Source organism: Ailuropoda melanoleuca, chromosome 19 (genome assembly GCF_002007445.2).
Source record: "Ailuropoda melanoleuca isolate Jingjing chromosome 19, ASM200744v2, whole genome shotgun sequence".
NCBI classification, from domain to species: Eukaryota; Metazoa; Chordata; class Mammalia; order Carnivora; family Ursidae; genus Ailuropoda; species Ailuropoda melanoleuca.
In genome coordinates this window covers 23296330-23322075 of record NC_048236.1, presented here as the reverse complement: position 1 = coordinate 23322075, position 25746 = coordinate 23296330, and the positions used below count along the sequence as shown (strand labels likewise).

General features: G+C 42.4%; 1 protein-coding gene across 1 annotated transcript in view; it reads left to right on the top strand.

Annotated features, from left to right (window-relative positions):
* The first annotated feature begins 326 nt into the window (after window positions 1–326).
* B3GAT2 (beta-1,3-glucuronyltransferase 2) overlaps window positions 327–25746 on the top strand; it is a 67063-nt gene continuing 41643 nt past the window's right edge. Inside the window, exon 1 of the mRNA XM_034648126.1 lies at window positions 327–1684. Coding sequence (XP_034504017.1) covers window positions 1076–1684 — 609 coding nt within the window. The 5' untranslated portion in view covers window positions 327–1075. The remainder of the gene's footprint in view (window positions 1685–25746) is intronic.

Here is a 25746-nt window from a genome sequence, read left to right as displayed (position 1 = left end):
CACGCCAGCACACTAACCCCGCAGCTGGCGGGGGATCTTTTACCCTCTCCGCCTTTTCCCCTCAGTACCCCCCCACCAGGTCTCCCGAGTTTTCCGCACGTGAATGGGGTTTCCTGGCTGATCTCTAAAGACCTTGCAGTATTTCAGAAAGCTAAGAGCACGCGGAGATGAGCGAACGAGGCTCCAGCCGTTCCCGCAGGTCGCGCAGCCCCGCGGGGACCCTCCTCCGGCGGTGCAGCAGCCGCCTCCCGAGCTGGCTCTCGGGGCCGTCAGCGGCAGACCCCGCGGAGAGCCAGGGCCCCCCTCGCAACCTCCCCCTCGCAGCCCCTCTCCGCCAGTAGCAGCGCTGCTGTCTTCCCACAGGAGGACTGGGAGGACGCTGGAGTCTGCAGAGCCCCCGCCCCCTCGCTTTTTCTTTCTTTCCTTGCTTTGGGATCTTGCTGCCGGAGCCGGGAGAGGTTCTGAGAAGAGAAGAGAGAAGGACGGGAGTGCAGGCTTCCGCTGCGGCGCGCCAACAGAGCTGGGGGCACAAAATCCCCGGCGTCCCCTCCCGGTCCTCGCCAACCCGGCTGGGATGTGACGAAGGAAAGCCCTCAGCGCCTGCCTCCCGCCCTCGAAGGTGCCCCCAGAGAGCGCACTGGGAGCACACCGCTGGAGTCCCTTTGCCCGCAGCACCGCGGGACAGGAGTGGCTAGGAGCCCTGTAGCCGGTTCCCAGCTCCCACTCTTCAGAAAGAGCGGCTGGGGATTACCGCTTTCCTGGCGCTCGGCACAACTCCGGGGCCAGCAGCGCGCGGTTGGACAGAGTCCCGCTTCCCGCCGACTCACCGGGACTGGGGGACAGCGCCAGCCCGCCTGCACTCCCTGTAGCCCTAGCCTCTCGACACCTGCGCCGATCTCCCACGCCAGGGGGCTGAGCCCCGCGGCTCCCGGCCCCCGCAGCATCCTCAGACCCCATGGAGAACGCGCCCGCCGCGGCTTCCTGAGTGCGGGCGCTGCCGCCGTCCAAACTGCGCCCTGGGGTCCTCCATCTCTCCCCTCTTAGGGGCGTCCGAGAGGCCGGGGAAGAGCGCACCATGAAGTCCGTGCTGTTCAGCCGCTTCTTCATCCTTCTGCCCTGGATATTAATCGTCATCATCATGCTCGACGTGGACACGCGCAGACCCGCGCCCCCGCTCACCCCGCGCCCCTACTTTTCTCCCTACGCGGTGGGCCGCGGGGGCGCCCGACTCCCGTTCCGCAGGGGCGGCCCGGACATTGGCCCCCGGCGCGGCTGGGAGAAGCGCAACGAGTCGCGGCCACAGCCACGGCCGCGGCCCGAGCCGCCTCTGCCCACCATCTATGCCATCACGCCCACCTACAGCCGCCCGGTGCAGAAAGCCGAGCTGACCCGCCTGGCCAACACTTTCCGCCAGGTGGCGCAGCTGCACTGGATCCTGGTGGAGGACGCGGCGGCGCGCAGCGAGCTGGTGAGCCGCTTCCTGGCGCGGGCCGGGCTGCCCAGCACGCACCTGCACGTGCCCACACCGCGGCGCTACAAGCGGCCGGGACTGCCGCGCGCCACGGAGCAGCGTAACGCCGGTCTCGCCTGGTTGCGCCAGAGGCACCAGCACCAGCGCGCGGAGTCCGGAGTGCTCTTCTTCGCGGACGACGACAACACCTACAGCCTGGAGCTGTTTCAGGAGGTAGCGGCCGGCCCGCCCCAGCTTGGGGGGTGGGGTGGGGGACTCGCTGGAGGGGCCTCGGGGCCGGCCCGGCCGCGGCTGCACTTGGGAGTTCTCAGTTTTCCGTACTCTGATTCGCGACTACAGGTGGAGCGCTCCTCGCGGGCAGCCTGCAGCTTCCGCTGGCCCTGGAGTGTTAACGCGGGCCTTGGGGGTGGAGAGTGGACCAAAGGGCCGTTGTGGCTCAAGGGAGGGAGTGTGGCCAGGGGCTTCGCAGTCCTCCTGGTCCTGAGATTGAGCCGTGGGAGTAGCACAGGTGAGGCGCGAGGATTTCCAGGAACGAGGCTCTGGCTGACTTGAGGATGGAGCCCAGATGGCAGGGAGAGTCGCTGCGGGCGCGGGGGGGGGGGGGGGGGGGGCANGGGGGAGGGGGAGGCACGCTGTCAGGAACAGGTCTCGGAGGGTCCCAGCTCAGTGGGCAGGTCGGTGTACTCCCGAGTCTAGAACTATATGGGAGGAAGGTGGAGATGGTGACTAAGAATCACCCCAGAGACAAATTTCTCTTATAGTCCGATGGCACGGAAATGATTAGTGAAAACAGTAACTTCTCCGAGGTGTGTATGTGGGTCCAACCTCTGTGTCTTCCTGCACCCCGCAAAAGCCCTGATTCTGAAGATTGCCTCTTTTTCCAAGGAAAACCTTTGGTAAATGAGTTGAGACTGTTCTGCCCTGTGGTTATGTCTTTCTGCAGCCCAAATTATCAGGCGGACAGCCCCATTCTTTTTCTCAACTTTCCCTAAGGCCTCTCTTGCACCTGCCCATTGTGTCCTATGAGGCCCTGGGTGCAGCGCGGTCCCCTGCCCCCGAAATGGCTCTTTTCCCTTGGAAGGCCACTCGTGCACAGAGCCAGCAGGGGGTTAAGACAGGTGTTACTTCCTGAGGCTAGTATTTTGCAGTTTGTGTGCGCTCTGTGATTGAGTCCAGAGTGCATGGTTTTCACTTTTCTTCCTTACACACAAAGATACCTGGAAAAAAACAAAAACTTGGGCTCTTTGACACTTGGTGGGACTCTTTCTTTCCTTACACAAATTCCTTGACCTCCTGCTTTTGAGACTCCATCACACCCCCCCCCCCCCCNGGCCAGGTAAACTGGAGAATCTGTGTGTCTAGTAAACATAAATGCCCCACACCTTCATCCTAATAAATGTTTGGCTTTCTTAACCTTGGGAGAGAGTGACTTTGTTCCCTTTCAGTTTAATTTTTCTGTCCATATGGCTTTTAAGGATCCATTTTTTTAAAGGGCAGTTGCCACCTTCATTTCTATTCATCCTCCATGAATAAAAGGACTTCCATCCTTTTATTGCTTTCCATCCTTCTCCATCTTTTTGCAATGTAGGGCTTTTTTTTCCATGTTCCTTCAGAAGAAATAGATAAGCTTGACACTGCGGGGGGTTGTCTTTATTATAACCAAGATTAGAGATATAATCTGATTTTTTTAAGTTGGGCTTTAATGTTGATCCTGCTTACATACTCTTTCCCCAAAAGATACAGTGGTTTGTATTCTGAAGCAAAGACCTTTATTTCAATACACCATAATTTTAAACTCCGAAGTATTTTTTTTAAGTTGCCTTACCTGTAAAAATGTGTGGTCTTGTATATGTAATGCACATCATTATTAATCAACTTTTTAGGGGGATGGGCTGTGAAGGGGCACTGATTTTTGGTTTATCTCCGGGTTCTAGCCTATTGGTGTGAGGGGTTAGGTGAGCGGAAGAGCTGGCATTACAGGCAGTGAAACAATTGAGTACAGTCTTTCTCTGAGGCTTCCTGAACTGAAAGGAAGGCTTGTTTGTGGGGGATGTTGAGCAGCAAGAAAAAAAATCCCAGTAGATATTTCATTGGTCCATTGGAAAAAGAGAGAATATAAAGGAGGAGAGGGTGAGGAGAAAAAAAATAGTATTGGCCCAGAGGAAACTAAAAAGGGAAAAACATGCAAAACATACAAGACACTAAAATTTTGTACAGTTGGAAGTAATGAAAAAAATCAAACTTATTTTAAGAGCATGTGCAACTCTTCTTTGGAGAGGCTCCAAGTGGTACAAAATATGACAGAAGGACTGTTTAAAAAAACGTCATATACATGATATGCTTGGAACTGAAATTCTATAGCTCCCAGAGGCCACTCCCAGACAGTAATTTCAAGGCTAGTCCCTTTCTCCACCACATCTCATCCTCCCCCACACACAGTGTTTTTGGACAGAGTGGCATCTGTTCGCCATGCATATATGTTGATACATTCAGTTTTCCTCTTTGCAGTGCGTTCTTTTCCTTGTAAGGCAAGCAATATCGAACTCTCTAAAAAGTCAGGTTAGTGGGATTTATGCATCCTTGGTTTTATGCAGTAATGGGATGGTCTACCTTATACCAGTTCTAAGATTAATGATTCCATGCGCGTTATAGTCCAGGCATTGGCTCTCTTGGAGAACAGGTAGGACTAGATAAAACATCTAAAAACTGCAACTCCTTGGGGGAAGGGAAGATGCCCATCAAGGGTGCTGTAGAGGTGAGGCGGATAGATCTCAGTCCTCCATATTGTGCATACACACAAATTAGTTTTTAAGTAATTCATGGTACTTAAGGAGAGAATGTCCCAAGTCAGGCTTCATCTTTTATTCATAGTGCTTCTAATTTCCATGGTTGATGTTAATGTAGATAAAAGGAGGAAAATGAACCAGGTACAAATTAGCTTGCTAAGCATTGGCTGCAAATGAAGGAAACTGAAAGATGAAAGGTCTCCAAATTAAATTAAAGGCGCAACAGGCAATCTGTGTTCAATTATTCCTCCCTGGTAACTGGAGAGCTGCTTTCGTCGTCTTCCATACAGCTAACCGATTTTCAGCCTCCCCTCTCAACTGAGCTATGCTGCCAGGAAAGAAATATTTGCATCAAACAACACTGCATTAACAGCCACATCCACTTGCTAATGACGCTCAGGGGGAGTGGTAGCCACAGAAACTGGACTGTGCATTGGAGATGGACAGGGTTTTTCAGGTTTGCAGTATCCCAGCAGCTTCTCCTGCTCTTTCTGTGGCACGGAGGGGGTTTTACCCCACAGATCACAGGTAATCCTGCCTGTCGGAACCCCCTATCTGTCTAACCCTCCGGAAAAGCCTATTTGTGAAGAATTTAAGCTACTTTAATACAAGCCACAACTGCAGATAAATGTGACTCTGTATCTAGTTACATTTTCAATAACACTATCGATGAGACTTCTGTTCTTTGCTAGAAAACCGTGCGGTGTTTCCTGAGTTTAAAGCTGATCCCAGGGTCCTGGGATCGAGCCCCGCATTGGGCTCCCTGCTCCGCTGGGAGCCTGCTTCTTCCTCTCCCACTCCCCCTGCTCATATTCCCGGTCTCGCTGGCTGGCTCTCTCTCTGTCAAATAAGTAAAATCTTTAAAAAAATAAACAAAGCTGATGCTTTTCAGAGGAAGTTGCTTTCACCTTTGGAAATCAATTGAATCGAAAGGTTAACAAACAGTCCTTTCCCAGCAAGAAGAAAAACTTTAAAAATTTTAACTTTAATGAGCAAAGACTGGAAGACAGGGCAACTGTGAGACATTTAAGGAGGGGCCCGAGAGGACTCCGTTAATGAGAAGGCATCTTGAAGATGCCTTTCTGGCAAGCAGTGAACTAAAGAGGCCCTTTGTTTCGATTTTCTGTTGGGTGCAGTTAAGCTATTTGAGCGCTGGGCAGGTGGAGGAGTTGAGGTTTAATTTTCTGTCTCGTTCCCTTTCTGAAGCATCAGTATGCTCCTCTCTTTCTATGCAGCTTATTGGAGCCACAATCCAAAGGATATCCAAATTTACAATGTTTGCCCTTCCCCTCAAGTACTAAATTCTGCCTGTGTTTCCTGAATGGAGACTAGAGAGCTACCTTTACCTTTACTTTTACCTTTGATCCAGTTACTTAACGTAGGGTAATTATCTTTTCAACGTGAAGAAACCTAAAAGAATCTCTCAGGTGTAGCATAAAACGACGATTTTACCTGAAATGTGCCCATTGTGTTTTATTTCTCCCTGTCTACAACCTTATTAATAATCACGTTGTAGGGCTGATACAACGTTGGAATTTTCTAAAACTGTGTGTATAAAACTGCAGCCAATTTTCTTAGTCTGTCAGTGTTAAATCTGAAGATTTTCCGTGTTCTCCCTGGGTGCACGGTACTTGAGTTAGGGCTAATTTTTGAGTTTTCTGTGAAGACAGGTTTTCAGTTGGATTTTGATATTTTAATGGACCAGAAATAACAATTTGGGTTTAAAAGACAATCTCTCTTCTGCCTCTCTGTGTTGTCTTTTTCCATCATTCTTTGTCCTCCAACCTACTTTTCCCTGATTATCCTTTCTCATGAATAGACATGAAGACATGCCCGGATTATTGTTTGGTGCAATGAACGTGTGTCTCTTAAACATTTAGACTGTTGTCTCCTGCTCCTTGGAAACTATAGTGGGTGACTCCATTTTCTTCTGTCTACTCCACTTGCCTCTAAATTACAAGCTGGTAAATTTTCTCTTGTGTGAACAGTAATGGAATAGTAATTGCTTTTAAGGCATGCTACAAAAGCAAAATAGAGGAACCAAAGTGAATGGTCTTATTCATTAACTATTCCAGGTGGTATTCAAGTAGTGTTTTTTTTTTTTTTGGGTGCGGAATTCAGTAATGTTCAGATATGTCTATTCAAATGTTTTGAAGTCTGAGGAAACATTTGCTCAGTCCGTGTAGTTAACACATTATATACTTGACTTGCAGTGCCGTTGAAGCACGATATTTAGGTTTTGCATGGATCTCAAGTCCTCCCTCCAAAACACAAATAAAATTGTTACACCAGTCTGTAGGTAGGTAAGTAAGTAGGTAGGTTTAGAACAGATTTCCAATTCACAGCAATAAATGAAGATAATCCATTGTTCATGCCTGGTAATTCTTGTGCATAATTTAAAATAAATGTTAAAATACTCTTTACTATGGATACAAACAGAATGTAGTTGATATCAGTTGAGCGCTTCACTATGGGCCAGGAACCCCCCTGAGGGTTTTAGGTGTTTTAACTTATTCGTTCCTCACAATAGCCCCTGGAAGGTAGGTACTAGTATATTTCTATTCTTTCATCCTATTGCTGATATTTAGGTCTTTGGTGAGCACAGAGATTTTTAAAAGTGCAGCATGAATCTAATATAGTCATTTACCTTGGTATAATTGGCATCCCGATTTCATAGTTGAGTAGAAATGCCTGGAAGTAACTTGAACAGGTCGTACAGCTGTTCAGACACAGAATTTGGGCCCAAGTCCTCTGGTTCTAGAGTCTGCACTTTTTAATTTTTTTTTAAGATGTATTTATTCCGGGGGAGGGGCTGAGAGGGAGAGAGTGTGGAGTCCAGCATGGGGCTCCATCTCACGACTCTGAGATCACCATCTGAGTCGAAACCAAGAGTTGGATGCTTAACTGACTGGCACCTGGCACTATCCAGGTGCCCCTAGAGCCTACATTTTTGACCTTCCTGTGGCTTATCTCATTTAACATGTACAGTTGGATGGAGATATGTCATTGTGGTAAGTAAAACATTTGATCAACAGTAGTTTTTTTTTTTTTTAAGACTTATTTATTTTAGGGGGAGAGAGAGAGTGGAGGAAGGGGCAGAGGGAGAGAATCTCAAGCAGATTCCCTGCTGAGCACAGAGCCCAAGGCAGGGCTTGATCTCATGACCCTGAGATCATGACCTGAGCTGAAATCAAGAGTCAATCGCTTAACTGACAGAATCACCCAGGTGCCCCTCAAGAGGAGTATTCTAACATTGTTGCTGTCCCCTGCCATACTGAAACTGGGGTCTGTCTTCTTGGACATATCAACTTCTAATTTTCCTTTTTGATCTTTTTTTCCCTAATATTATTTGATCTTATGAACATTTTATTTCATCTTATACAATCTCATTTATAGCCCATTGGATTTCAGACTGCTCTTTTTCAAGTCAGGTGAAAACGGCTAAGTTAGTATATAGACTGTAGTCTTTTATATATGTATTATAATATGTAACAAGATTTCTTGTGAAAAAGAAAGGATCATTTCTGCAAGAAGATAAAATATTAAAATGTTTTCCCCTCCCTTGATATATATACATCAGCCACTATAGCTACTGAGCATATATCTTTTCAGGACAGGTGGAATTTAATGGAAGAAAAATTGTTGGGGGTAGCGTGGAGGTCAGGGACAGTCCAGAATTGTTTCACGTGGGAGGAGCCGAAGCCCAGGGAGGATGCGGACACCTGCTGGTTGCTCTCTCGCACTGGCAGCTCCTCCCTGCAGCACGAAGATGTAGGAACCTTCAACCGGTGTGCTGGTTACGCCAGCCATTAATGGCCCACGCTGTCGGGGTCACCAGACTGGTCACTTGTTGATAGAGGGCTTAATTTTCTTGTCTGTGATTTCTTTTAGGACTAGGAATATTCCCTGGGTTCAAACCAAAATGAATGAATCATTGGTTGGGTCTTTTTGCATGTTGGGAAAACCCTGGAGTGGTCTGTGCTGAGGAGGGAGATTAGGTTCTCTACCACAAGTCAGATTATTTGGTCTTTCCTTCAAAATAACTGAAAACTTAAAAGAGGGGCTTCCCCCCGCCAATCAATCTCCAGCAGTGTAAAGAGAACTTGAAATAGTAATGTATGTTACATGCAGAAACTAAGACCCTTGTCCTTCAGTCTGAAACGCACGTATTTATAAGTTGTATCTTCCTCTCTCTCTTGAAAGCTGAGTGTGCTGAACGCTGAACGTGCTCCATTAATTGAGAAACAGTTATCTAAGACAATTGAATGTTAGCAGTGAGAGTGTATGGCCCTGCAAGATTCCTTCTACCTGCTTGAGCTTACACATGACCACATTGAGGAGATATTTGAATATAATTAGTATGCCTTCTCCATTTAACAAATGTTAATTGAGCATCTGCTGTGTGCTAGGCACTATGTTTTGTCCAGGCAGGGAGTACTACCGCTGTGAACAGAGAGGGTGCCTCCCAGTCCTCACAGATCAGGTGTCAGGACTGCATATGCACGCTAGGATCCCTGCCTGTGGGAGAAACGCGGAGGCCTGGGAGCACAGAGCGGAGGCCGCTAATGGGCTTGTAGGTTGTCACGTGGAGTGACTGTAAAAGAAGTGACATGTGAGCTGAGACCTAAAGGATGATGGGGCCTCGTGGGTGACAGGGCAGGGGGGAAGAGCGCTCCGAGTGGAGGGAGCCACAGTAAAGAACCTGAGCAAAGAGGGCGTGTGACTATCCAGAGAGCAGGGCATGGGGTGGAGGGGTGGGCAGCTGCATGCCCATCTCCTGCGGCCCGAGTGGGACACTTAGTTCTGGGAGAAGACTTAGCCTCTCTCTCCAAGCCTGTCCTATAAAGCCAAGTCTTCATTTTTTTGTGTGAATCTGTGGCTTTGAAAAGTGTGTATATAGCAGTGTAAGGAGTGCATTCATTTTTTCCCATCTAGTTTTCAGACCACCCATCGGGCAAATCTTTGACCTTTAACTTTTTTTTTTTTTTTAAAGATTTTACTTATTTGAGAGAGACAGCGAGAGAGGGAACACAAGCAGGGGGAGTGGGAGAGGAAGAAGCAGGCTCCCAGCGGAGGAGCCTGATGTGGGGCTCAATCCCAGGACCCTGGGATCATGACCTGAGCCGAACGCAGACACTTAACGGGTGAGCCACCCAGGCGCCCCTTGACCTATAACTCTTTAAACAGAACTTGGATAATGGTGGAGGAGTAAATTAGTAGAAAAACTACATAAAAATATTTGTACATCTAGTTGTATCAAGGAAAAGGTACACTGTTGTGGATTCTGCTTAAGATCATATTATATAATGTGGGATGTGTATTTCAGTTGGCCGCTTCTCCCACTACAATCTAAACCCCATAAGGGTAGGGATTTTCTTTTGCACATTGTTGTATCTTCAGCGTTCAGAGCAGAGCCTACCATGTAGCATGTAGTAAATGCTTATTAAATATTTGTTGAATAAGTGAATGAATTATCAGGAGCTTAGAATTTGAGGGGCTCTCTTACAGAAGGAATCTCTTCCCAGAAAGGAGCCCTGAACAGAGACTGTTGGTCAAATAACAGTTTTGAAGTCTGTGTTGTGTGTCTAGGATTATATTGAGCCTTTTAAATAGTAACTTTAAAAAAACATAAATTTGCTTGTTTTTTTGTCCGAAAACGTCTTTATTTCACCTTCATTCTTTTTTTTTCTTCTTAAAAAATTTCATTATTTGAGAGAGAGTGCTCGAGAGAGCACAAGTGGTGGGAGGAGGGAGGGAGAGGGAGAAGCAGGCTCCCCCCCTGAGCAGGGAGCCCAACACGGGGCTCATCAGGACCCCAGGATCATGACCTGAGCTGAAGGCAGATGCTTAACCCACGGAGCCACCCAGGCGCTCCTTAAATAGTAGCTTAAAGATAAATGTGGCCCCTATGCTGACTCTAAGAGCTTTCATGCTAAAAAGGAGAGCGAGAGAAGGCCCGTGAATATTTGCCTGTGTGGCAAAGCATTCCTGGCAGTGCCCATTTAAAGGGCAGCACGTATGCAGGTGCTTGTGAAGTAGCTGAGTGTTGGGCCTTTTCACCCTGGAGGCCGGTGGGGAGCTCAGGGAGGAACTTGGGAGTCAAGCAACGCTGTGTTCAAATCTAGCTTTCCCGCTCAGCGGTTGCGGGATTTTGGCAAGAGCTGCCGGCTTCATGGGACTGCTGTTTAAGTACTGACCTATTGGCAAGTTATAAATATGAGTTCTTTTTCCCTCGTTCTCCTCTGTGGGTGACTGTCCCTGTGGAGAGGTCTATCAAATAGCCGCTGCCCTGTTTCAGGGGTTAGATGACTCTAAATACTCCGTTTCTGAGATCTGGACTGTGTTTCTGGGGGCGAGGAGGAAGGGCAGGTGCCTGACTTTCCCAAATTAGTCTGTACCCAAGTGGAACTACCTAAATTGGGTGTCTTAATTACACCCCTGGGTGTTACCACAGTGCTTAGAGGGACAAGCGTTAAACGGGGCTTGTCTACAAAGAGTCCTGGGAGGGTGCAAGAGAGTAAAAAGCATCTTAAAGGACGTTTTAGGTTGAGAGGAGGTGGAAGGCTGACACTCCTGTGGGTTAGGAGGTCTGAAGCTGATTAATGTGCGTGCGAAAGCCAGCAAGTTGGCCTGCACGTAGCTCAGAGCAGGTCCGAGGAGTGATTTTTAGCTACTTGGCAGTCCTAGGACCTAGCTTGGACCCAGAGCATGTTACAGGATAGATGATTTCTGGCATGGATGAATGAATCAGAGATAGTATGCGACAAAGGAGAGCGCAAATTAAAGGGAAGAATGCAATGAATCTATTTTTAAAGCACATGATTACAAGCAATAGCTTGATTTTTAAGGTCATTTGGTAGGGGTAGGAAGGTCAGGAGAATTCCTCTTTCCAGCACCGATTGCAGAAGGCAGAGAGGATCCCTTATGATGGCCTCACCTTGTGCTTGGCCCCCTCCAGCCTTAACTGGGACACCGAGCTGGCCTTCAGCTGACTGGCAATTATTAGGAAGTCTACCCTGAACTTGTTTCTTTTTTCAAACATTGCTTACATTTTCATAAGCTTCAGAAGTTCTGTAAGCTTTTTGCTTATTTCCTGCCAGAATGGGGAATGTAGCAGTTGGACTGTGGGGTGTGTGTGTGTGTTTACCCACAGGGTCCCCTGATTGCCTCCTTGCCTGCAAATGCTGTGAGTACTGCCCCTGTTCTTTCTTCATAGACCCTGCACCCTCCCGGTCCGTCTCTCACAAGAGTTGTGGTCACACCCAGGAGTCTGGTGCAATGATCATCACTGTTTTCTGTTCATATGACTCCTAAAAAAATTTAGTAAAATTATGCACTCTCTAGGATATTTTCAAATTGATGTCTGAATTTTTTAAATCCCTTTAAATGGTTGCAAAGCATTTAAGTTTTAGTGAATTATAAATACTGACATTTACTAATGAAAACTACATACAGTGGATATTATAAAAGCTAGAACAGTTTTATACTCAACATCGTTTGATAAATATACTTCTCAGTAACATCTAGAAATTTTGTATTGTTCCTTTTTCTATTTTCGTTCTCCCTCAGAATTTTATCTTAGCATAATATTTTGAGGTTCAAGATCCTTTATTGATCCTCTAGTCACATATATCTGCGGTAACAAAAATGATTATAGATAGAATTTAAATTTTTAAAAAATTCCTATGGCTATAAACTAAGGTCTTAAAAACTCCTTAAGATTGAGTTAACACTACAATTGGTAGCAGTAAACAAGTAATCAAAACATAAATGTCATGCATATGAGTACATATCATTTTTGTAAAATTGTTACTCAGTTGTAATAAAAAACCCATAAATGTTGCCAACTTGGAAAATTAACTCTTCAGCATAAAAGCTACGTTTATTGGAAATTGGATTCTTAATGATATGGATGGAGCATTTTATTATTGGTATCTATTCACTGATGAATATTACTGGTTACTGGAATGAGATGGGGTTTAACATAATTCTGTTCTCATGAGGTCAACCTTGTCTACATAAAGAAGTAAATAAGATGGAAAGCATTTTTTGTAGTGGTGTTCTTCAGTTTTTTGAACTCTCAAGCTCTAAGCCAAAAACCATATGGTGATCTCTCAGCAAAAAAAATATTTAATGATCTATTGATGACATTAGGTCTCCTTCAATTTTGTTGAAATCAAGTAATTGGAAACCTCTTGTCTTCCAAAGGGATTTATTACCCATTCATTAAAGACATTATCTTTCTCATAAAGACAACAATAGTTCTAATTACCTTTGGTTGGTGCCCTAGAGATTTGAGCATGGTGGGACAGTACATTTAATATGATTCAGGATGGATGAGAAGTTGGCCCTTTTTTGTGAAGTGAGAGAGGAGCAGAGGGAAGAAGAACCAGCCCCTCTACCCGAGAATTCAGTTTTAGGAAAGCAAGTAAGAATGCCGAGGGTCTGGGAATTTATTCCCTGAAAGCTGTGTGCTCAAATATTCCAACGAGAGTCTTTATTCAGGGACCATGCACCCCAAGTCTGAAAACTGCAGTTTTGGTAGAAAGAGCACTAAGTTAGGACCTGGAGAATGTGTGCATGACCTCAGGGGAACTTGACTCATGGTTTCCGATGGCTTGCTCTGTGCTAGGCCCTGCCCGAGTATTTGGGTGTGTACGCTGGTATTTAATTTTCATGGGATCTCTGAGGCTGCCTATCTTACACCTGAGGAAAAGCCCTAATAGCTGCCTTACAGGGCCCCATACAAATGTAGGTAGTAGTTGTGACATTTAAGTGAGCTGATACACCTGGAAAGTGGGCAAATAGGGCAACTTGCCTATCGATTTGGACATATGCTCTATCAGAAGTTGGTGGCCACAGGAGCGATGGAAAGGCTCCAGAAGGCAGAATGTCAGAAGCCCTGAGCCATCAAAAAGGTACCAACCCTGACAGTCTCTGTGGCCTCGAGATGCTGCTGTCAGCCGACGGGAACGGGAATTTAAGTAGGATCCATGTGTGGATGTGTTGTTTATCATCTAAATAAACTTGGTGTTGCAAGATTGAAATGCCAGTGTCATTTTTAAAGGTCAAATGACAGTTTGGGGATATTTTTATAACTTTGCAAAGTTCCTCAGCTACATCTGTTCACACTGGCAAAAGTGCTGGAGACCTCCCTGGGGAGTCTTTTTCTGTTGGGGGTGCTGCAGCCTTGCTTTGCAGAAAAGTTCTAGTATGCACAGTCATTGGAGCTCGTATTTGGGCCTCATGTCCTATTAATTGTTTTCATTTTTCTTGAATGGTTCTATTTAACTGTTGACCTATTACCTTCCATTCCTGCTGGACATACTGAGAAGGTAGGCTCTGTGATTTTTAACTTTTATGCTCTTGTTTTCCTCTTTAGGAATTTTTAAAAAGTTTTTCTTTAAATTCCAGTTAACATACAGTGTAACATTTCAGGTGTACAACATAGTGATTCCACACTTTCATACATCGCCGGGTGCTATCACAACAGGTGCCCTCCTTAATCCCCATCACCTTATTTCACCCATCCCCACCCACTTCCCCTCTGGTAACCCTCAGTTTGCTCTCTCTTGTAAGGAATCTGTTTCTTGGTTTGCCTCTCTCTTCCCCACCCCTTCTTTGTTTCTTTTGTTTCTTAAATTCTACATATTAGGAAATCATATGGTATTTGTCTTTCTTTGACTAAATTCGCTTAGTATTATACTCTAGCTCCATCCTTGTCGTTGCAAATGGCAACATTTCATTTTATGGCTAATGTTCCATTGTATGTACATGCCACATCTATTCATCAGTCAGTAGATAGTTGGGCTGTTTCCATAATTAGGCTAATGCAGGTAATGCTGCTATAAACATTGGAGTGCATGTATCCCTTTGAATGAGTATTTTCGTATTCCTTAGATAAATACCTAGTAGTGCGATTGCTGGATTGTAGGATTGTTCTATTTTTAACTTTTTGAGGAACCTCCATACTGTTTTCCAGGGTGGCTGCTTCAGTTTGCATTCCCACCAACAATGTAAGAGGGCTCCCCTTTCTCTGCATCCTCACCAGCATCTGTTGTTCCCTGTGTTGTTGATTTTAGCCATTCTGACTGGTGTGAGGTGGTATCTCATTGTGGTTTTGATCTGTATTTCCCTGATGATCAGTGATGATAAGCATCTTCTTATGTGTCTGTCGGACATCAGTATGTCTTTGGAAAAATACCTATCCATGTCTTCTGGCCATTTTTTAATTGGATTAGTCATTTTTTGGGTATTGAGTTTTAGAAGTTCTCTATATATCTTGGATAATTACCCTTTATCAGATATTTCACTTGCAAATATCTTGTTTCATTCCATAGGTTGCCTTTTAGTTTTGTTGATTCTTTCCTTCACTGTGCAGAAGCTTTTTATTTTGATATAGTCCCAATAGTTTATTTTTGCTTTTGTTTCACTTGCCTCAGGGGACCTATCTAGAAAGAGGTTGCTATGGCCGATGTCCAAGAGGTTACTGCCTGTGTTCTCTTCTAGGATTTTTATGGTTTCAGGTCTCACATTTAGGTCTTTAATCCATTTTGAATTTATTTTTACATTTGGTATAAGAAAGTGGTCCAGTTTCATTGTTTTGCATGTTGCTGTCCAGTTTTCCCAACACTATTTGTTGAAGAGACTTGTCTTTTTCTCATTGGATAGGCTTTCCTGCTTTGTCAAAGATTAATTGACCATATAGTTGTGGGTTCATTTCTGGGTTTTCTATCTTGTTCCATTGATCTGTGTGTCTGTTTTTGCGCCAGTACCATACTCTCTTGATCATGACAACTTTGTAATACAACTTGAAGTCCAGAATTGAGATGCCTCCAGCTTAGCTTTTCTTTTTCAAGATTGCTTTAGCTATTTGGAGTCTTTTGAGTTTCCATACAAATTTTAGGATTGGTTGTTCTAGCTCTGTGAAAAATGCTGTTGCTATTTTGATAGGGATTGCATTAAATGTGTAGATAGCTTTGGGTAGTATAGACATTTTAATAATAATTGTTATTCCAATCCATGAGCATGGAATGTCTTTCCATTTTTTTGTGTTCTCTCCTTTTGCTTTCATCACTGTTTTATAGTTTTCAGAGTATAGGTCTTTCACCTCTTTGGTTAGGTTTATTCCTAGGTATCTTATAGTTATTGGTACAATTCTAAATCGGATTGATTCCTTAATTTCTCTTTCTGCTGCTTCATTATTGGTATATAGAAATGCAATATACTTCTGTATGTTGATTTTGTATCCTGTGACTTTAATGAATTTATCAGTTCTAGCAATTTTTTTGGGTGGTGTCTTGAGTTTTCTACACAGAGTATCATGTTCTCTGCAATAGTGAAAGTATCAGTATCCTTGGTGGTTTGAATGCTTTTTATTTCTTTTTGTTGTCTGATTGCTGTAGCTTGAACTTCCACTACTGTGTGGACATCCCTGTCTTGTTCCTGACTATAGAGGAAAAGCTGTCAGTTTTTCCCCTTTGAGGATAAGATCAGCTGTAGGTTTTTCATATGTGGCCTTTATGATGTTGAAGTCATGTTCCCTCTAACCTACTTTGTTGAGGGTTTTTATCATGAAGAGATGTTTGGTAAATGCTTTTTCAGCATCTACTAAAAGGATCATATGGTTCTTACCATGTCTTTTATTAATGTGGTGTATCACATTAATAAATTTATGAGCGTTGAACCACCCTTGCAACCCAGGAAAAAATCCCAGTTGATCATGGTGAATGATTTTTTTTCATGCTTTGTTGGATTTGGTGTGCTAGTATCTTACTGAGAATTTTTGCATCCACGTTCACCAGGGATATTGGCCTGTAGTTCTGTAGTTTAGTGGAATCTTTATCTGGTTTTGGTATCAGGGTAATTCTGCCCTCATAGGATGGATTTCGAAGTTTTGCTTCCTTTTTTTATTTTTTGAAAGAATGTGAGAAGAATGGCTATTAACTCTTCTTTAAATGTTTGGCAGAATTCACCTGTGAAGCCATCTGGCCCTGGACTTTTATGTGTTAGGAGTTTTTAAATTACTGATAAATTTCTTTGCTGGTTGTTGTCCTATTCAAGTTTTCTCTCTTCCTGTTTCAGTTTTGGTAGGATATATGCTTCCAGGAGTTTATCCATTTCTTCCAAGTTGTCCAGTTTGTTGGCATAGTTTTTCATAGTCTTTGCTTAATTTGTTTGTATTTCTGTGTTATTTCTCCTCTCTCATTTGAGATTTTATTTAATTTTTTCTCATTTCTTTCTTCTTCTTCTTTTTTTTTTTTTTTTTAAGATTTTAAGTGGGGGAACTGCAGAGGCAGAGGGAGAAGGAGACTCCCCGCTGAGCAGGGAACCTGATACAGGGCTGGGTGCCAGGACCCTGGGATCATGACCTGAGCTGAAGGCAGCCGCTTAACTGACTGACCACCCAGGTGCCTCTCTTTTTGATAAGTGTATCTGGAGGTTTATCAGTTTTATTACTTTTTTCAAAGAACCAGCTACTGGTTTCATTGATCTCTTCTGTTGCTTTTGTGGTATCTATATCATTTATTTCTGCTTTAATCTTATTTTCTTCTTCCCACTGGCTTTAGGCTTTGTTATTTCTCTAGCTTCTTTAAATGTAAGTTATGTCGTTTGAGACTTTTCTCTCTTCTTGAGGTAGGCCTTTATTGCTACATACTTCCCTCTTAGGACTGCCTTTGCTGCATCCCTAAGGTTTTAGACCGTTGCGTTTTCATTTTAATTTGTTCCCATGTTTTTTTTTATTTCTTCTTTGATTTCCTGGTTGAATCATTCATTGTTAAGTAGCATGTTTCACCTCCATGTATTTGTGGTCTTTCCAAATTTTTTCTTGTGCTTGATTTCTAGTTTAATAGCATTGTGGTCAGAAAAGGTGCATGGTATGATTTCAGTCCTTTTGTATTTGTTGAGGCCTCATTTGTGACCTAATATGTGATCTATTCTGCAGAATGTTCCATGTGCATTTGAAAAGAACTTGTTTTCTGCTGTTTTAGGATGGATATTCTGACTGTATCTGTTAAGTCCATTTGGTCCAGTGTGTCATTCAAAGCCATTTTATCCTTGTTGATTTTCTGTTTAGATGATCTGCCCATTGATTTAAGTGGGGTATTAAAATCCCTTACTGTTTTTATGTTATCAATTAGTTCTTTTATGTTTGCTATTAATTGTTTTATATATTTAGGTGTTCCCATGTTGGGGGCATTAAATATTTATAATCATTATATCTTGTTGGATTGTCTACTTTATGATTATGTAATGCCCTTCTTTGTCTCTTTTTACAGTCTTTATTTTATTTTTATTATTTTTTAAAGATTTTATTTTATTTATTCAACAGAGATAGAGACAGCCAGTGAGACAGGAAACACAAGCAGGGAGAGTGGGAGAGGAAGAAGCAGGCTCATAGCGGAGGAGCCTGATGTGGGGCTCAATCCCATAATGCCGGGATCACGCCTTGAGCTGAAGGCAGATGCTTAACCACTGTGCCACCCAGGTGCCCCTACAGTCTTTATTTTAAAATCTAGTTTGTCCAATATAAGTATTGCTAACTCTTTTTTTTTGACATCTATTTGTGTGATAAATGTTTCTCCACCCCCTCACTTTCAATCTGCAGGTGTCTTTAGGTCTAAAATGAGTATCTTGTAGGGAGCATATAGATGGATCTTGTTGTTTATTTGGGGGGGGTTAATCCATTCTGACACCCTTTGTCTTTTGATTGGAGCATTTAGTCTGTTTACATTCAGAGTAATTATTGATAGCTATGTATTTATGGATTTTATTACTCGTTTTGTTGTTGTTTCTGGAAATTTTCTCTGATCCTTTCTTTGACATTTTTGGTCTTTCCTTTTGCAGAGTCCCCTTTAATATTTCTTACAGGGATAGTTTAGTGGTCACAAACTCCTATAGTTTTTGTTTGTCTGGGAAACTATTTCCCCTTCTATTCTGAATTATATCCTTGCTGGCTAGAGTATTCTTCGCTTCAGGTATTTTCCCATTCAGCGCGTTGAATATATCAGGCCATTCTCTTGTAGCTTGTCAAGTTTCTGTTGAGAAATCTCCAGCTAGCTGTATGGGTTTTCCCTTGTAAGTTAAGGACTTCTTTTTGTCTTCCCGCTTTTAAGATTTTTTTTATCACTGTATCTTGCACATATAAGTGAAATCATGGTATTTGTCTTTCTCAGTCACACTTATTTCATTTAGCCCAGTACCTTCTGGGTCCATCCATGTTGTCACAGTGGCAAGATCTCATTCTTATTGCTGAGTAATATTCCATTGTATGTATATACCACATCTTTTTTTATCCATTCAAATATCGATGGACACTTGGGTTGCTTCCATATCTTGGCTACTGTAAATCAAATTGCAATAAACATAGGGGTGCATATATCTTTTCAAATTAGTGTTTTCATTTTCATTGGGTAAATATCCAGTAGTAGAATTACTGGATCATACAGTATTTCTATTTTTATTTTTTTGAGGAAACTCTATACTGTTTTTCAGTGGCTACACCAGTTTGACATTCCACCAACCCTGCTTGAGGGGTTTCTTTTCTCCACAACCTCACCGACGCTTGTTATTTCTTGTCTTTTTGATACTAGCCATTCGGATGAGTGTGAGGTGTTATCTCATTCTGGTTTTGATTTGCATTTCCCCAATGATTAGTGATGCTGAGCATCTTTTCATGTATCTGTTGGCCATCTGTATGTCTTCTTTGGAAAAATGTCTATTCAGGTCCTCTGTCCATTTTTTAATTAGATTGTTTGTTCTTCTGGTGTTGCATAGTATGAGTTCTTTATATACTTTGGATATTAACCCCTTTTTGGATATCTCATTTGCAAATATCTTCTCCCATTTACTAGGTTTCCTTTTTGTTCTGTTGATGGCTTCCTTGCTGTTCAAAAGCTTTTTATTTTGGTGTAGTTCCAATGGTTTATTTTGCTTTTGTTTCCCTTGTTTTTGTTTCCTCTAGACAAATGTTGCTAAGGCTGATGTCCAAGAGATTATTGCTTATGTTTTCTTTTAGCAGTTTTATGGTTTCAAGTCTCACATTTAGGTCTTTAATCAATTTTGAGTTTATTTTTGTATATGGAGTTAAGAAAGTAGTTCAGTTTCATTCTTTTGCATGTAGCTGTCCATTTTTCCCCATACCATTTATTGAAGAGACTGTCTTTTCCACATTATATATTCTTACCTCCTTTGTCGTAGATTAGTTGGCCATATAGGTATGGGTTTATTTCTGGGCTCTGTACTCTGTTCCATTGATGTATGTGTCTGTTTTTGTGTTGGTACCAGACTGTTTATATTACTAAAACTGTGTGGTTTTTAATTTTTTTTTAAGATTTTATTGAGAGTGAGAGAGAGAGAAAGAGAGAGGAGGGCACAAGACAGGGGAAGGTCAGAGGGAGTAGTAGACCCCCCACTGAGCAGGGAGCCTGAGCCGAAGGCAGATGCTTAACCGACTGAGCCACTCAAGCACCCTGATTACTAAAACTTGTATTATAGTTTGAAACATGAGATTGTGATGGTAACAGCTTTGTTCTTTCTCAAGATTGGTTTGGCTATTCGTGGTTTTTTGTGGTGCCATACAAATTTTAGTGCTATTGTACTGTGAAAAATACTATTGGTAATTTTGATAAGGCGTTGCATTGAATTTGTAGATTACTTTGGGTAGTACAGACATTTTAACAACATCAATTCTTCCAATCCACGAGGATGGAATATTTTTCTGTTTATGTCATCTTCAATATCTTTTGTTGATGTTTTATAATTTTCAGAGTATAGGTCTTTCATATCCTTGGTTAAATTTATTCCTAGTTGTTATTTTTGGTACAATTGTAAGCGGAATTGTTTTCTTAATTTCTCTTTCTGCCACTTCATTATCAGTTTATAGAAATGCAACAGATTTCTGTATTCATTTTGTATTCTGTCACTTTACTGAATTAATTTATTCTAACAGTTTTTGGTAGTCTTTAGGACTTTCTATATATACTATCCTGTCATCTGCAAATAGAGTTTCCCTTACTATTTTCAATGCCTTTTATTTTTCTTTCCTGATTGCCGTAGCTAAGACTTCCAGTACAATGTTGAATAAAAGTGGTGAGAATGGACATCTTTGTTTTGTTCCTAATCTTAGAGGAAAAGCTTTAGTTTTTCACCATTGAGTGTGATGTTAGTGTTGGGTTTTTCATGTATGGCCTTTATTATGTTGAAGTATGTTCCCTTGAAATCTCCTTTTGTTGAGAGTTTTTATCATGAACAGGTGTTGACGTTTATCAAGTCCTGTTTCTACATCTGTTTGAGAGGATCATATAACTTTTATCCTTCATTGTGTTAATGTGATGTGTCATGTTGATTGATTTGTGAATATTGAACAGTCCTTGCATCCTTGGAATAAATCTCACTGGATTGTGGTGAATGATCCTTTTAATGTGTTACTGAATGCCATTTGCCAATATTTTATTGTGAGTTTTTGCATCTGTGTTCATCAGGAGTATTGGCCTGTAGTTTTTTTTGTAGTGTCTTTGTCTAGTTTTGATATCATAGTAATGCTGGCTTCCTAGCTTTCTTTCCTTCCTCTATTTTTTGGAATAGTTTGAGAATAGGTATTAACTGTTCTTTAAATGTCTGGTAGAATTCATCCACAGAGGTTATTTCTAAGGACCAGACTTGGGTCTGACTTACATGACTTCTTCCTGTATTCCACGGTCCAAAATCTGCCTCATGACTCCCTCCTAACTGCAAGGAATGCTGAGACATGGAGTCTTCCTGTGAGCCTAGGAGGGGGCTAGGCTGCAGTGAACAAGGAGCCACATTCTCATCAGGAAGTCCAGATGTAAAGCAGGTTTCCAGGTTGTCTGACTGAACATCTCAGTTATGTCATCAAGGGTCCAGAGTCATTTCCATCTGTCGCCACTGCCATCCTCAGAATGTTAGTTTTGTCTTTGCCTTCTCCTGGTTACAAAATGGCCACTACAGTTCCCACCATCACATCTAAACAGGACTATGTACTGAGGTGGAAGAGGAACTTAGGAGTCTCTTGGAAGTGAGGGAACCTTTCCCAGAAGCAGCTAAGCACAGTTCTTCCGATGACCAGAACTGCCAGTACTCAAACTAATCACTGGCAGGTGAGAACTTACCCCTGGCATGAGAGAGGGGTCACTCTCTTCTCAGTCATGTCAGCTGGTCACCGTCTAAACCAAACTGAAGCTCAGCTATCAAGGAAGAGGAGAGTGGATATTGAGTAGGCAGCCAACAGTCTCTGCCACGGTCATTCTCTGCCCTCATTCACATCGTTTCTGTTTTTTAATGAAGTTTTTAAATTTCCCTCCGATGGTTCCTGCACTGTTCTCAATAAGTTTATGCCTAACACTCCATATTTGCTCTTGCTGTGGTAATGCTACTTTCCACGATATTTGCTGATATATAGGAAAGCTATTGATTGTCAGGCATCTCTGTTTAATTTTCTTTTACATGTGTATCTTTGTAATGCCTTAAATCCTTTTTTGAAGTAATATTAGATGTTAATTAAATACTGGGGAAGAAACCTTCAGGTAGAAGGATCTTACATGGAACAAGGGACAAGGCAACAGGGTTGACGAGTAATAAAACAAAGAGTATTTTATTAATTTCCATTTCTGTGAAAAGAGAGGTTACATCTTAATGCCTGGGAAAGAGATGGAAGTATGTGTTTTTCTGAGAACTTGTCTTAAAAGAGTGTGTGTGTGTGTGTGTGTGTGTGTGTGTGTGTGTGTGTGTCCCCGTCCCAGAACACACTTAATGCTGAAACTGGATGGCCGATAACCAATAACCAGCATCTTTTAAGAATATCTCAGTACTTTAAAGACCTCCCCCCACCACCAGCACAACTTTTCTCCATGAGAGTAATGGGAGATGGGTAGTTGGTTTTCATGTGGAGAAATTAAGAAATAGAAATGAAGGAATTGGTACTTTCTCACATACTTATAGTTCTGAGCAAACTAGAGCAAAAATCTTTGGGGTCTGTACTCATTCAGGAAAGCAAATCGACAAATCGAGCATGGCCAATGCCACCATTCTTGTAGTGAACTCTGCTACCTTTTATGTAATGATGGAAAAGAAGTTGAACAGTCCAATATATGCTCCCAGTATCCTCCTCTACACACACACACACACACACACACACACACACACAGCACCAGAGTACATATTCTGAGACCACACTGATTTTTTTTAATGGTTTCAAGTCCATAGTATTTATAACTTTTTTTGTAATGTGGATTATCTTCTTTGTATATGAGTCTGTCAGTCACATGAAAAGGCTGGTACAAAAATGAGACCAGCCATCAGGTATTGGTTAGAGCTGTAGGTACCCAGACTGAGTAAAATCTACCGTTGGTTAAACACTTCTTTCACGTGCTGAACACCACTGACACAGAGATGCTCTCTATCATGAAAGGGTTCAGGACTCTTGACACATTTTGGGGAATGTGTAGCAAAAGGATCACATTTTAAAGGGGGCAACAGCTTACAATACTGAACTGTATTAGCGTGTTTGCAGAATTTTTCTGCAGACCTAACTATATGTTTGATATTATTTAAGTTTTACTTTCTGATACATCTGAATAAAGATTCATGCTCATTGGCAATTATGTTCATATTTTCAATAAATATCAAATTTTACTAAAGTATATAGATCTATACAAGGGATAGTAGAATAGATGAAACTTACTTGAAATTTTTAGAAGGAAAGTATTTTAACAATGGTGGCTGGAGAGAGGATGGGCTCTTGTGGGGTGGGGGACCTCCAAAGTAGTAACCCTTTTTTCTGGTCTGATATTGTCGCCATAATATTATACTCTTAGGCTGGGATTCTTTGCTGCAACAGTGCCTACTTTCCTAGAAGCTTTGAGGAAAGTAGAAATGTAAATAGTTCATAGGTTTGACCATGATGATAAGTCCACACACACAGTAAGCTGCATTTGGTTGTCATCTCATAAATGTATCAGGCCAGACCCGTTTAGCAAGAATACCACATGGATGACCTCATCCCCCGACTGCAGTCGGCGGAGTGGCATATGTTGTTAGGTCATCTTACAGGTGGTGACACCAAGCTTGACCACTGGGTCAAGGCAGTGACCCCCAAATCTCTCCGTTGTGAACACACATTTTTCTTTTGTGTTTACTAGGTAAGCTGTAGGTTGATACTCTGAGGTAGATGAATGTCTTGTTTCTCAACTTTTACCCAAGAGCTCTAACGTCCAGTGAATGTTCTTGCTTGCGTTAGTACATCGGAGGTGTGACGTGGTTATTTTCTTATTGCGCCATTCTTTTTCCCCTCTGTTAGCGGGCATCCTTCTTAAAGAGCAGCTTTTCTCTCACACATACACCCCAACCTGTAACCTTGCATTTATTGGTCCCTCTTCCCCCCCAGTGTTGTTTATTTAATCCGTCAGAGTCCTCCTTCCTGATGTCAGATTCTTCCCACATCGGCCAGCAACCCTTCAGACCTGCTTCTGTCTTCACTGCACATGTCCTTTGTTGTCTTTGAGCATATCTTTGCTTTTCTGGCACAAAGCATTCTAGACTCATACTTTCCTTGTGCCAGTCCTGGAATCGGCCACTTTTCCAAGGAGCCCTGACTCTTTTTAGTGGAGAATGATATTTACAAACTAAGTTCAGGGTGTTAGGTGTATTTCTTGCTATTGGGATGTTGATATTTCTAGGTCTTTTAATCATGAATTCATGTCAAAACCTTCTAATTATTCTGTTTTTGAGTTGTATTTATGAGGTATAATTTACCTCTGATAAAATGTACTCATTTTAAGCGTAGAGTTTGCTGTATTTTAGCAAACACACCCTTGTAACTATCACCTTATAACCATGTATATTCAGTTTTCATCCCAGCCTCCAGTCTGCTTTCTATCATTATAGATCAGTTTGCCTATTCTAGAATTTCATATAATTGGAGTAGGACAGTATGTAGCCTTTTTTCTGGTTTCTTTCACTCAGCATTATGTCTGAGATTTATCCGTGTTATGAATATCAGTAGTCCGTTAATTTTTATTGCTGAGTGGTAATCTTTTGGATGGATTAATCACAAATGGTTTACTTGTTTACAAGCTGATATATGTTTGGACTGCTTCCAGCTAATGGCTATTATGAATAAAGCTGCTCTGAACATTCAGGGGCAGGTTTTTATATGGACATAGACTTCCCTTTCTCTTGTAAATACCTAGAAACGCTGGGTCATATGATAAGTATAATTTTTTTTTTAACTTAGTAAGAAACCGCCACATTGGTTTCCAAAGTGGTTGTACCATTTTATCCTCCCACCAGGAATGTGTAAGAGACCCAGTTACTCCACATCTTCATCATCACTTCGTATTGTCAGTCTTTTCATTTTAGCCCTTCTGATGGGTGTGTATAATGGTATCTTGTGATTTTAATTGCTGGCTTTAATTTGCTGATTTTTATTTTTAATGACTGATGATAGAGAACATCTTTTCATGTGCTAATTGTTCATTCATTTTTCTTTGAAATGTCTGTTCAAATCTTTTGACCCATGTTTTAATTATTTAATGTTGACAGTGGTTAATGCTATTCATCCTTTAGACTTTTGAATTGAACTGTAAGAATTCTATCTATTCTGAATATAAGCTATTTGTCAGGGATATGTATTGGGATGTTTCCTTCCAGTATGTAACTTACTTTTCTTTTTTTCTTTTTTCTTTTCTTTCTCCTTTCCTCCTTTCCTTCTTTCCTCCTCTCTTTCCTTTCTTCCTCTTTATTTGACAGAGAAACAGCCAGCGAGAGAGGGAACACAAGCAGGGGGAGTGGGAGAGGAAGAAGCAGGCTCCCAGTGGAGCAGGGAGCCCGATGTGGGGTTCGATCCCAGGACCCTGGGATCACGCCCTGGGCTGAAGGCAGATGCTTAACGACTGAGCCACCCAGGTGCCCCTGTAACTTAGTTTTAAAAAATTGTTCACAGTATCTTTTGGGGGAGTAGAAAATTTTAAGTTCAATTTCTGATTTTTTTTTAAAGTTCACATTTTTTAGGTACTGTCTGAGGAATCTTTGCCTGCCCTAAGAGTTCTAAGATTTTCTCCTGTATTTTACTCTACAAGTTGTATAAATTCATGTTTTGTATTTAGGTCCATGATTCCACTTTGAGTGTTTATGCATTTGTGAGACATAGGGTTTAAAGTTCTGTTTGTTCATCTTCCTTTCTTCCTTCCTTTTTTCCTTCCTTCCCTCTCTCCCTCCATCCCTTTCTCTTTTCCTTACTTCCTTCCCTCCTTCCCTTCTTTTCTCTGTTCTTCTCTCTTCTCTCCTTTTGTATCTCTTCTCTTTTCTCCCTTCTCTCTTTTCTTCTCTCCTCCCTTCCCTTCCCCCTTCCCTTCTCCCTTCCCTTCTCCCTTCCCTTCCCCCTTCCCTTCTCCCTTCTCCCTTCCCTTCTCCCTTCCCTTCTCCCTTCCCTTCTCCCTTCCCTTCTCCCTTCCCTTCTCCCTTCCCTTC